Source organism: Anomalospiza imberbis, chromosome 10, assembly GCF_031753505.1.
Source record: "Anomalospiza imberbis isolate Cuckoo-Finch-1a 21T00152 chromosome 10, ASM3175350v1, whole genome shotgun sequence".
NCBI classification, from domain to species: domain Eukaryota; kingdom Metazoa; phylum Chordata; class Aves; order Passeriformes; family Viduidae; genus Anomalospiza; species Anomalospiza imberbis.
Window position 1 is genome coordinate 10,649,806 of NC_089690.1, and position 13,627 is coordinate 10,663,432.

The window sequence follows — 13,627 nt, forward strand, 5'->3', positions numbered from 1 at the left end:
GTGCCCTCAGGATGACAGCAGCCTTAGAGGCTGCAGCTGGGGAAGTTAGATTCCCTTTCTTTAGTGCACAGCCTGGTTTGGCTGCCAATATCCTGGGGCTTTTTGAGAGGCTGATGAGAAAGCAGAGAATGAGGAAAAGTACTAGAAAAGCTCTGAATCTGGGGAATTCCGTATTCCCTTCTGGCTCCAGCGCCAAGCAGAATTCCTTCTCCTTTGCCCTTTATTCCATAGGTTCTTGCACACTGCACAATCCCCACAGCACAAGCCCCTATGCATTTACCATCTTAAGCATCGTGGCCATAAAAGTAATTTTCTGTTTGGCTGGAAAGCATGCCTGTGACAAATGTGGGATCACACACTACATGTGGCGGGGATGTGGAAAGGAGGATCATGTGACATTGAAACCCCATATACAACTTCCAGGAGGGAATCAAATGTGACACTGAGGATGTAGTGCTCTGCCCTGGGTGTCTATTGTCCCATCAAAAACACACACGCACACACACACACACACACACGTACACCTGACCAATCCCATAGACTGAAATTGCTGGGTTTTGTTAGCATTGGATAGTTCTGTAGAAAGGAAATTATTCAGTAAAATCAGCTGACACTGCTGCCTCTCCTTTGGTCTTACTTTCCTGCTTGCTCCCTGCTCTGAGGGTGCTAATTGCCTTCCATTTCACACAGCTCCTTTGCACATTGGTCTTCCTTAAGCCACTCTTCCTGTGGTGGGTGCATATCTCCATGTGCCCTCTCTGCATGGACTCTTGCCAGCTCTGGAAGTTCCTAGCTAGGCTGTACTTTCTTCTCCTTCCTCTCTGCCTCATCCCATCCTCCCCTTTGATGCTGGGATCTGGCTCAAATCACTTACTGCATGCTGCCTTATGAGTGATTTTCCCCTCTTCGTACCAGCACTTCTGTCTTGACTTTTTTAATTGCTGAACTAAGGTAGTTCTGCCTTAATTGCTGTATTTGTGTTGCTAAATGCTAATTTGCTCTTTCCTCTGCCTCCCTCCCCATGATGCCAGAGCCCTCATACCAGATCTGATCTTCACCTCTTTGCTCCTGGGGCTCTTCTCCTCCAAGGACCATCTCCTGCCCTCTGCACAAGCAGGAGTCATAGGATCCATAAGAGGAATAGAACAGCCAACTCACTCCTGTTCCAGCAGGTTGCAAGGAAAAGGTTGAGACCCTTTGAATATTGAATAGCCATGGTGAAACTTCCTGCAGCATTTTTTGATAGCCCATAATCCCTTCTTCTTTGGCTCCCTGCCACGATTTGGCCACCAGTTGGGATGTGCTGGGTCTTCATCCTGCGGTGCTCTCTGAGGAAAAAATCATTCCTCTTCTCTTGCTGCTCTTTTCTCAGCTCCCCTCCCGTGTGATTATGGGAAATTCCTGAGCAGGTACAGTTTTTCAAGGGAGACTTGGAGCTTTTATTTGAGTAATACTTTACTGCCCTGGACTCTATTACAGTAGAATTATTACTTTGTTGAGAAATTTCTACTGCTGTGAGCCAAATGAGAGATCATTTTTGTAAGTACATTGGGTGAAATAAATTATAATCTAGATGACGGGCATTTACCCTGGCCTTTTTTCTCCAAGTGCAGTATAGAATTTGGCACTGCTTTGTTCTGAAAATATTATTTCTGGTTATCTGAGGTAATTGATAGTGAAACATATACAAGTCTCTTCTAAAGCAGCAGTGCTTAGGCTATCAAGATGACACTCACTCAAGGCTGCAGCCCTTCACCCTTTCTTCCTTCTTTTCTTGTGTATTACTCCCTCTGCTCCTGATGGCACTGTTTAATTTCATCACCTCTCTCCTTACTGCCAGTGTGTCCTGTCCTCTGCCTGATGTTGCTCAGCATCACAGTAGCACCTACAAGTGCAGGTAATGCCTTGTGGGTGCGGCTGCACCGTGAGCTGGATGCCAACCCCTTCCCCAGGCTCTCATGTGAGCGAGCAGCATCAGCTCTGTGCACAAACTGCCTGCTTTTGGTGGGGACCTCCATATAACAGAAGGTGAAGGGTTCTCTAACTTTTTAATCACCAGTGATGACCAACTCCAGCCTGGTAATTTTGTGAAGAGGCTCTTGTCCTTGTTTGGGCTGGAGATAGAGAGGCCAGGGCTTGCTGGTGGCAGTGTGGTCTGCTCAACACTGATGGGCCGGGCGATTGCTCCTCATGAATTAAATAACATGTGTTTGCAAATGGTACTTGGCGTGATGTTAGATGACTGAGCTGAGATCCAGGTGACCTACAGATACCTGCAGAGGGCTCTTCATGAGGAGAATTAGTTGTTTTAAGTGCAGTAAAGCTTCAGTCTCTTAAAGGTCAATAAAGCAATTCAGCAACAAAACCATTCATATAGCTGGTATAAAATACAGAGATGCTTTAATTGAGGTAGAGATGAGGTGAACTCTGATCTCTACTGCTTACATATTGTCTTGAGCTGTGTCAGTATCCTTTAAATAATCTTCTCTACAGTCTTTCACCACAAGACCTGGAGGTGCAAGCAAATGAGGTCTCCCTCTGACTTCAATGAGTAGCAATCTTATTATTATTTGTAAGTTCTCTTTTCTCTTGCATCACTGGAAAAGGTATCACTTTGAAAATTTTTTGTCACCCTTGAAGCATACCTTGGCCAAGAGGTGAGCACAATAAGATGGCCTGAACAGAATCCAGATGTCTCTTAAATTTCGGACTCCTTTTCTCTGACTCAGTTACCTGAGAGACTCGGAGTGAAATGAAGGATCATACTCAGTGCTTACACTCTCTGATATGTTTGGAGCTTCCTATCTTCTTCCAAAGGAACTCGTGCCCATTTTGTTAAAAGGGGTTAGCACCCTCCAGTAACCTCTTCAAGAAACATGACCTGTGCAAAGTTAAAGGAAAACCAGGAAAGCTCTTAGAATGAAAACAGCTACACATAAGGAAAATAGAACAGGTGATTCAAGGATTGGAACACGAGTAAAATGGAGAAATCTCCCAGTTGTGAAATAAGGAAGAAGATTCTGAGTCCAGCAGGAATGTAATTTGCTTTTGCCACGCTATTGTTCCCTCAAATATTATCACTTTTATTTATACAAGACCACTGAGGGCATGTTGGGAGACCAGTGTTTGTTTTTAAGATGTTATAATCTTCACAGACAAAATCTAGACACATATGAGTGAAAGGAGGCACAATTTTGGCTAGTAAAGGTAATTATTAACAGTCATGAATTGTACTCATTCAGCATCTTTCATTCACGGATCTCAAAGCATTTTGTAATGAAGATTTCATTGAGCCTCTCAAATTCTCTTGAGACAGCCAAGCATTATGAACACCATTCATAACAGCTGGGTGCAGGATCAGACTGGTTAAGAACATTGCTGAGGCTAAAGCTCAGGAATCCTACCCTCCAGTGCTATGGATGTTGAACCAAGCACCCACTCCAGTCTGAGAAGCCTTTTAACTGTAATTTATAAATATAATCTTTTAATGTTAAGCAAAATATGTAGTCTTCATTTAAGTCATTGGTGTCCTGGGAAGTGTAATGGCCCATGTCACAGTTGACTAAAAGTGAGACTACAGATAGTGGGTTAAACACATGGTTAACCATTTGTTTGCTGTTACAGTTTTCACATGAAAAAACCTTATATTAAAACCTGTCTTGGTGATGGAAAGTGATATGATTTTAGGTTTCTTTGTGTATTAAAACAGAAACACAATTTGCATATTTTAAGTATCTTTTCTAGCCTATTCAGGCTTCTGGCAAGAAAGCTATATTTAAACTGTTAATACAATATGAATGCAAGTTTCACATGCAAAATTAGTACCATTAAAATGGTGAGATTTATTTTTCTTTTGAAACAAGTGATGCCATGACACTTCTGTTTTTGTTACCTGCTAAGGCCCCGCAGCTGGGGCCGCCTTTTTTTTCACTGGGTGCCGAAGCTGAACCGCAGGGCAGGTGGTGCTGGTGCTGAGCACCAGCTCCGGCCCCAGCTCTGGGGTGAGTGGTGCTGAGGCAGTGCTGGGGAGCTCCTGGGGCACTGCGGGTGCCGCACCAGCCATGTGCGTGAGCCCGTCATGCCATGTCACCCCTCAGTGTCTGTGGAAACCCTTCAGTTCTGCCTCTCTGAAGGGCTTTGCAAATGAAAAACTTAAGAAAGGGCAAAGCTCAGTTATTTCCTTGGATTTTAAGGGTGCTTCAGGAAGGGTAGGCTTTGGAGGGAAGGTGGTTCTGGAAGGGTAGGCTTTGGAGGGAAGGTGCTTCTTTCAGTCGTTTCATTGTGGCAATGAATCATCTGGGCGAGTTGAGTACTGTGTCAGCAAACACATCTCTTTTCATCAGTATGAATATTAAAGCATTCCCATTTTTATGTTTGCCTCTGTGTTTGTCCTATTAGATGGGAATAGGGCTTGGTTGGTGGTGAGACGATGAGCCCTTGGAGTGTCAGTCACTGCCACTGGGGCCCCCCCACAGCTTGATGTCTTTCAGTAATGCCACCTTGGACTGGCATAAGGGAGCCCTGTACAGGTCTTGAGGCTCATCACCTCCCCAAGCAAGGTGTCCTAGATGCACTGTGCACCCCAGGATCTACAGCCAAGATGTCAAGAAGTGAATTCAAACTCTTGTACAGCAATTTGCAGTTTGTACAAACTCTTGTACAGCTCGGGATCAAAGCAGTGAGACTGTTACCTCCTATGGAAGCTTATGGCTCCTACTCTGAAATGCAGATTTTGACCTGTTGAGGAGGGGAGTTGAGAAGCAGCCTGTAGGGTCTTTACTGCTGCTGGTGATCCATGGGAGTAAGGGAATGGTTGACTCTGAGCCCAGAGAGATGTGGCAATGCAAGCAGCTTAGAGCAGAATAAAGCCTTTGATCTTGAAACAAATGGACGAGTGAGCATAGGACTTCCTGATACAATTTTATGGAGCAGACTGAGCTCTTCCAGCCAAAAACGTAGGGCTAAAATGGTACAATCTTTTTATTTGCATATGGGTATAATAATGGTGCCTCATTCTCTCTCTCAGTAGTGCCATCCAGCTGTTCCTGGAGTTCTTGTCTTTCTTTTAAAGTGCCTAAAATGTCCGTTACCAAAATAAGTGGGGTTAATGGAAAAACCCACCAGCCTGCTCCCCTTTTCATATGAGATAAGCCTTGACAAGTAAAGCATATTTGTGTAATGATAGGGCCAAGAGGCCCCAGGCAAGATCAGGCACTGCTGCATTTGTTTCTGTATATACATTTAAGCACCAATGGGACATTAAAATGTAGTATTTTATATGTGAATTATAGCTTAAATCTGCTGTTTCCTGAGATAACATGTAAAAAATTTATTACTTGGACAACCAGCCACTGCTTTGTATTTTATAATGAGAAATGGTCAATGTTGCTCCATAAAAGTCTTACACATCTGCTGTTAACTCTCAATATATAAACAGTCCGTAGTGTCCAGCAGAAGCAAGGACTCGCCAGAATAGCAGTGGAAGGTGTCATTTAACACAGTTGTGCTCAGTGCAGAAGCCAGAAGCAGATGGTGATGTTTACAGAATATCCAGTTTTTATAATACCTAGCAAAAATAACCAGCCCTTCCAGATTCAGAACATTAGTGAGAATATGAAGAATAGCAAGAAAAGCTACTTAGTCTGTTTACATGTAATAGCATGAAACAATCCAAGGACAAAACCGTCACGTTCTTTTGTTACCATGCTTGATGTTTAATAAAATGCTCTGTCTCTGTGTAGTCACTTATGTTGTAGAAGCTTGAACAGCTCCACAGCACTGATTAAGACAGAAGTATTGCTAAACCCATTTTACAGAGTAATTAGGGTGCATGTATGGTGAACCTGTTGAATTCAGTATCAGTATACAAAGACCAAGATTTTGGGTTCGTGACTGTAAGCTAAAAGATCTGCTCTGGTGAGTCAAAACAGACATCTGTATGAGCAGCCTGATTTTCAAAAGTCCTCAATTCTATCATGATTTTGCATTCTGGTGCCACTGTCTTTTAAAACTATCAATAAGATACCTCCCCTTCCTACCTGTCTGCATCCCAGTTTCACAGTGTAAAAAAAAGAGACAATTGTGCAAAATTGCAGGCTGTGAAGTTAAAACAGAGGAAAATACTTTTATTGTTATAATTACTCAAATTCTGTGTATCTTAATGCCACAAGAGATCACTGAAACTAAGAGCTTAGCAGGATTAGAACAGGCAATCTGCATGGATAGTTAGGGATACAGTTGCAATAATGAAGTTTAAAAATATCCTCTAGAGTTTTGAAGCAGTTACAAAACTGTCCTATTTCAAAGCCAGGCGGTGTTAAACAAATGAGGGATCTGCTGGCAGAACTGAACGTTCTGGATTGCTGGTTTGCTGTGGGGTGGCAGGGCGGGTAGGCAGCGAGGGAACCGGTGGCTTGTTCCACTCTGGTATGTGCCAGAAGAGCACTCTCTCCTGGCAGCCCAACACTTGAAATTTTGGTCTTCTGGTGTGGGCTGGAGGGCACTGGCTGTCAGTGGGTATCTCCTCATGCAGGGCAGCTTCTTCAGAGGATCTTGATGAGCTATCCTCTTACCAGGAATAAACCAGGAACGTGCATGCTGCAAGGATTCCAGGCAGAATCCTCTTTTCAAGAATCTTTATGTACTCTGGCAGCTGTAACCTTTCACTGGGAAAATAAATCAAGAATTCAGATACTTTTTCTAGTGCATCTCCTCTGTAAGACTTGGCCTTAATTATAAACTGAATTACAGCTGTAGGCAATCTTGATACTTCCTTGGGAGCACAACTCATGAGAGATGTGGCGCTGTGCTGGATTTCTTGCTCTGAAAGTTTGCGATTGTTTTGGACAGTCAATAACTTTAAAAAAAAAAAGTGGCCTTTGTCAAACCATTGGACAAATGTTATGCTGTAATACTATTTAACTGATGATTCGTTTTGGTGAGTAAAATGAGAAGACTATGCAGACAGGAGGAAAAAATGAAGAGAAAGTAACTATCAGTGAAAGATGTTTCTGGCTGCCTTTCAATTCCAAGTTCAGCTAATTCTACCTTCTGAAAAGAAGATAATTTCCACGTTTCTGTAACTGGGAACACGTAATTGAAGTTATTTTCTCCCAGAGAGAAGAAGCTTCTTCTAAAATGTTCACAAATGGACAAGAAAAATGACCACATACAGTGGATTCTGAATGATGGTGCATTCATCACAGCATCATCTTCAGATGTCTTTGCAGATTTTGCACTGCAGTTTTTATCCATATGGGTAAATATGTATGTGGGGATGAGGAAGGTTCTTGTTGGCAAATGCACCACAGTGACTGCAGAGCTCCCTTTTGTGGGCAGCCCTTACATCTGAGACAGGTCTGGAGTAGAAAACATATGCCAGGGAAGCACTGAAGCAAGTATCAGCTTTGAGTACCAAAATAATTATGCAGTGATTCCACACAACTGCTTCTTTTGACCTGGCTTTTCAGGAACTGAACTTTAATAAGGAAGATGAGCCAGATGTTGTTGCAGCATTTTGATGGTGGAACAAGCAATTAGCTCACTTCCTTTGTAGCATGAAGATACTTTCTGCTACAGGGCTTAACCCTGGAAGTGCTGTTGTTTTCCTTAATATCCCAACTAAGTATGCAGGACAGTGTTTATTTAGGAATGCTTTTGCATCTGTACATGCTATGGCAATCCTCTTCTCTTCCTGAGCTTGCTCCTGCAATCTTCTCTTCCCTGAAGTTGCTTGGTGTTTGATGGCAGTAGCAAAGGAGGCACTCAGGTGCCTGTGCTTCCAAAGCACAGTCCCTTCTGCCAGCTTTTTGCTGGGCTCTTTTCCATTTTCATGGGTCAGTTTATCATCCCTGATGCTTCTGTGGTTAGCCAGACAGAGTGGTGCTTGGGGTCTGCAAGTCAGTGCAGTCCCTTTCTTTGAGCTGTGTCTAGCTAAGAAAGTGGGTAATTGTGTTCATTAAGGTGTGTGCATGGAGAAAAGAAAATGTATGAAATTAACTGGTGGATTAGACAGCAAGCTGGATTTCTAGGCAGCCTTGATTATTGTGCAATCAGGAGAAAATAGAGGAAGTTTAATATAAACAACAACACCACAACTCTGTTTTGTAAGGAAAGCCAGAATTGTATTTTTACCCTGACCTAACAAAGGAGGAGGAAGGAAACTGTTTTGCTGAAACAAGCATTTTATGTTGGACTAAGGATACACTTTCCTCTCTATGTTTGTGTGTGTGCGTGTCCCAGCAAACAGCATGTTCATATGCATGAAATGCATTTTCCTGGAGGCACGTAGTCAACATGTGCCATGGGAGGAGGAAAAAGATCTGCCTAGTATTACTTAAATACTGGTCAAAAAGGCATAGCATTTTAGTCAAAATAATTCAAAATGTCTCATAACATTGTGGTTGGTATTTGTTATTTCTGCTGACATTGGGTACTGGATAGGAAATCTGCCTGGTTTGGAAAAGTGCAATGTAGATAAAATACGAGAGCAGTCTATTTATTGTATGTATGAGGCAGTGTGGCCTCCAAAACCAGAGAGAGTCAGACAAAACTGAAAATTTGCAGATTTTGGTCTTTCATTTGAAAGGGCCTAGTCCAAGCCCTTATGAATTAGTTATGGAGTGCTCCCCAGCTGAGAGGTGTGGGAAGCCAGCATGGAAAAGAGGGAGAGGCTTCACCCACCTCCAGCCAATGCGTGGCTGTGGTGGCCTGCAGGTGCAGTGGCTTTGGGTTGCAGAGTGTTCAATGTGTTCAGAGCCCCAGTGTGCAAGGCTGGAAAGTGTAGGGCTCCCAGCAGCCTGGATGCAGGATTTGTCTTTGCCTTAGAGCCCATGTGTGATACTGGGCAAATTGCTTCAGCTCCATGTATTTCACTGCCCTCTTCTGTGAAAAGACTGTGGCTTGTGCCTTCTGTTTTGGTCCATTTCTATTATAGGGCCCAAGGGTAAAGGCAGTGTTTCAAATGATGTGTGGAGAGACCAGCAGAAGAGGTTGGTGATGACTAATGGGAAATACAGGGATGGGGGCCATCATCAGCTTCAGACCATGCTGTTTTCTCCATGCAAAGTCTAGGAAAGGAGTCTCTGTTGATGGAATGGCAGAGGTCATTCTTTTCTGCATGGAAACTGAAATAAGTACAATACCTGGAATAGAACCTTGAGAAGCTCAGTTGCCAGATTGATTTCTCGAGCTAATAAATCCTTGGCTGCACTTGCTGTGTTAAAATATATGTTCAGGCAAGATTCATGATCAGCTCTTAGGAACAAGAGATCAAAGGGAAAAAAACAGGTTGTTCCAAGATTAAGTGTCTTACATTTGACAATTTTAATTGACTTACTAATAAACTTTTTTTTTTTTTTTTTTTAGGATTATGCTATATATTATTTCCAATTAAGTAGTTGTAGAGTAGCACTTCTAAAAAAGCCACAAAGCTCTGGCCAAGGGAGTCTGGATGTTCTGGGTCAAATACCTGCTTCTAGAACTTCTAGTCGTATGAATGCCCTTATCCATACAAAATTATGTATCCCACAGAGATGACACTTACATGACTTCGAAGACAAATGCAGGTCACCATACTTTCTGCCTCCCCATGTGGAAAAGTAAGTTGTGGTAACCCAAACACATCAGCATGGCTGCATTTGTACAAAAAAGTTTACTGCTCTGTATGTGGACATTCAGCATTTCCAGGTGCTCAAAACAACTGCTAGGCAACTAGAATTCCTGGAGAAATGCACAAAATCCTCAAATATTGTTCAGAAAAAAATTCATAAGCAAAAAAAAAAAAAATAGAAAACATCTGTGGGAAAACCTGAATGTATGTTAGGTCCAATCTGTGTTCTCAGTCAGGGAGTCTGAATGTGAGGCAAACAGACCTTGCCCAGCCCTTCAAGGAAATTCATCCGGCCTGGGGCTTATTCCAGGTACACTTTTTCCCCTAGGGGACCATGCCACCCCTATCCCTTGTGAACTGCTGCTACTCTGCTGCAGAGTGGGTTTTGGGCAGGCAGTGGGTGCAGCTGCTGCATTCAGTGTGTGCACAGCAAATCCAGCCCTTCCAGGGAGCACAGGCCCCTGCTGGGGCCAGCAAGTGAGAAGGGTGATGGTACAGCTTAGCATGGAGCCTAGAAAAGGAATTATGATGGGGTCAGGAACATGCAGGTATTTTGGGAGTGGGTGATTGAAGTATTATTGCAAAGTGCCATTCTGAGACCTTCTCTGCATTGATTGATTTGAAATCTCCTTCTTGCCTGAAAGAAAAAAGCATGGAAGCATATACTTAATGCTCTTGAAGTGCAGTGCTTTAAAGCTGCTGTTCTCTCTTGAACATCACTGGCTCAATAAAGATTCATCATGTCAGATGTAGTCCCTAGAAGTGGTCAATGTATTGTTTCTCCAGTGATTTTACATTTTCTTGCCAACTAAGTAGTTATGGAGCATGGAAAAATGTTTCCTTGTTTCATATCAAAGGTCCAATCCTTGATGTAGGCAGCAATTAATCAATAAAATCACTTGCTTTACTGAAATGATGTGTTTTACAAATAAGTTAGTTTTCATATGCAAGTCTTCCAAGAAAGCAGTGGACACAAGGAGAGCTGGTGTCAGCATTTTTTAATCCTGAGATGATCAAGTTTCTCCTTATGGACACCAAATTTAGCTTCTTCTAAGAAACTTCTAGGCACAAGACTATTTCTGTGCTTCTCAAAATATGCCATACTTTTGGTGTTTTCTGGGGAGAAGACTCTCTGAGACAGGCTGCAAATACTGTATGCAGCTGTTAGCTTATGAAGGCCAAGAGATCTCAGCTTCTACACAAGTATTAAAACCTTTGTATCTGTAGTACTAAAAATCTGTGGACCAGCTCCTATCTCACTAAAGTTAACAGCAGGATTTGTGTTGAAACAAACAAGAAGAGAACATAACTGGCACTTTGGGATTATCTATCTTTGTCCATATACTCTACCACTGGAGAATTATCATTTATGTTGTGTTGTTAAGCAATGGAAACTTTTACCAAGTCTGAACTTAAATGCTTCCAAAGCCTTTTTCAGTTTTGGAGAATGTTTGTATCAAGTTATTGTTGGAATAATCTTCTGCTTTGTTTATTATTATGTGCTACCCAGTAGACATCTGATTATGAGGCTAGGATACTTCCGATTCTAGGAGGATATATAGTACTTCACTGGATGTTCTTCAGAGTCCATTTTCATTACATTAAGTAAGGTATTTACTTGCTTGAATCCCTTTTGTCTTAAAAAAAAGGAAAAATAAGAAGTTCAACACTGAATGAAGAATGAAGAATGAAGTTCAACACTGAACAGACAATATAGCCCCTTACTGTGTGAATGCTTTTATACCACATCACAGGCTGTTCTTTTGTTTTTCAGAGTGGGTATCCAAGTTCTGGACCTACATCAAGCACTCCTGCCTTCAGGCCTGAGGATGAGCTGGAGCATCTGACCAAGAAAATGCTGTATGACATGGAGAATCCTCCGTCTGATGAGTACTTTGGTGAGCCATGTCACAAGTGTTCATGGTCCTCTTCTGTATTTACTGGGTTCAGTAATGGGAGGCCTGACAGCTGCACAGCTAATGTAGTGACACTCGTGTTGATGGATGTGCTTTCCACGCTTGGTCTGGAAGTGTAATCATCCATAGGAATTCCTCTGTAATTTCAGCATAAATCTCACGCTCACTCACTGTATGTTTATAGTCTTACTGGATATAAAGTTGAATTTTTCAGTGTCTGGTTCATTTTCACACCATCTGTCCCCAGCTTCCAGGCTACCAGTCTGAATTCAGGTGCGGTCGCTGTCATGCCTGCCTGTCCCATCCCTTTTCATTGCAGCTGCAAAAAAATCTGGCAGTGTAAATGTGTTCTGCTTCCAAGGCATGGATTTTAATCTTCTGTGTGCTGGCACAGATTAAAAGGAAATCTTTTTTGAGTCAATCAGGTTGGTTATACATGGGGACCCAGAACCAGGTCCAACAAATACAAGTAAGACAAAGCTGGACTGATTGGTTCATAATAGTGTCATCTTCCTTACCTGGAAAAAGATAAGCATCTAATTTCCTTCTTAAGTGGTATAGAGTATAATTATCTTAGGTATCTATAGGTGTAGAATTATATCTTGCCTTTACATGAAACATAGGTGATAAGACCTCTGAACTCTGCATTGAAATCAAGAGTCTTGGGCACTCAACGATGGGCAGATTGATGGATCTGCTTGTGTGCTTAGTTTCTTACAGGCTTGGGTAATAATGTTACTTTGAAACAAACTGCTGTAGTTTGTAGAGTTAAAGACTGGGGCAGGCCATTCATTTTGAGTTCTTTATCTTCCTTTATTTCAAAATTTCTTAAAAAGTCATTTTGATTGCCCCTAGGTCTATTTCTTATAGAGTTTGGTTGGACTGAAACATTTCTGGCTTAAAGAAACTTTTGTGGTCTGGTTTAATCAGAAAGCGGGTGGGACCACAGTTTCACTAACAAACAAGGATCTTGCAATGGCAAGGATCTGATAATATGAAAAGATTAAGATGTTCTCATCAAACAAACATTGCCCTTGTAGGTGGGGCTAGTATCAGTCCCAATTCTCTATCAGTATCTTCTACCTTCTGTGGGCTGCGCCCTAACAACCAAAATGTCTTCTCTGTAATTACTGATAGTCATCAGAGTTGATGATTATCACAGATCTGAGGTGTGAGCAGGAATGGCTAACTGAATAGAAAATAGCCAGGGAGCACTTTCTGTACTTCTGCCTTTGACTTCATCTCTGCCCATAGCCATGTGGGTTCACTCCCTGGTGTTTTAAACACAAAGCTACAACCAAATAAACATAACATGTACTAGCCATTACCTGGGCAGGAAAGAGGGAGAAACTTTTTTCCTGCCCTCTTCAGGCAAATGGCTGAAGCCCTGAAGCGTGAGATCTGATTACAGCAATTTTCTTAATGCAGAACTGTGTGGCAGGAGTTGGTTGATGGACCAAAGCCCATTCTGTTTTCCTTTTCACCCAAGAAGCTAGGCAGATAAACAAAGAAGATTCACAGGCTGCAAGGTCGGAAAGGACCTTGCCATTATGCTGCCTAATGTCCTACTCTCAGTTTCTCCCAGGAACATGATTGAATCATGACTTGAAAAAAAAAAAAAAAGATCTAATCTTATCTTAAAAACTTCAAGCAATGGTGAGTCAACCACCTACCCTGATAAGCTGTTCTAGTGATTAATTTTCCTCACAGCTCGAAAATTGCTTCCTGAAGTGAAGCTTTAGTTTTGTTTACCACTTGTATTTATGAAGCTGCAAAGCTCAGATTTTGCAGACTAATATTGTATGACTAAGATTGCTTTGCTCTGTTGGAGAGGGTGGTACATCAAAGTTTTTTCATCCAAAAGGGATGCATAGCTGAAAGAGTGGGAACATAAAGTCTTTCAGGTCATCAATTTGGCTATCAGATCAGACCAATGTCAGACCAATGCCATGCCATTAGCTCTTAATTTAGCAGGAGATGAGAAAATGGAAAGGAGGCTTCAGAGCACTCAGAAGTTTCGCCAGTGTTATTTATATAAACAGTAGCATAATCAAAGATGGAATAATCATGCATGATGCATGGTGGAAACATCAAACAACAA

The 13,627-nt window shown here is 42.1% G+C and overlaps 1 protein-coding gene across 19 annotated transcripts in view; it reads left to right on the plus strand.

Annotated features, from left to right (window-relative positions):
• LPP (LIM domain containing preferred translocation partner in lipoma) overlaps positions 1 to 13,627 on the plus strand; it is a 334,843-nt gene that overhangs the window by 239,092 nt on the left and 82,124 nt on the right. For all 19 annotated transcript variants that reach the window (XM_068200654.1, XM_068200660.1, XM_068200643.1 and 16 more), the window contains one exon: positions 11,385 to 11,508. In XM_068200654.1, coding sequence (XP_068056755.1) covers positions 11,385 to 11,508 — 124 coding nt within the window. The remainder of the gene's footprint in view (positions 1 to 11,384; positions 11,509 to 13,627) is intronic.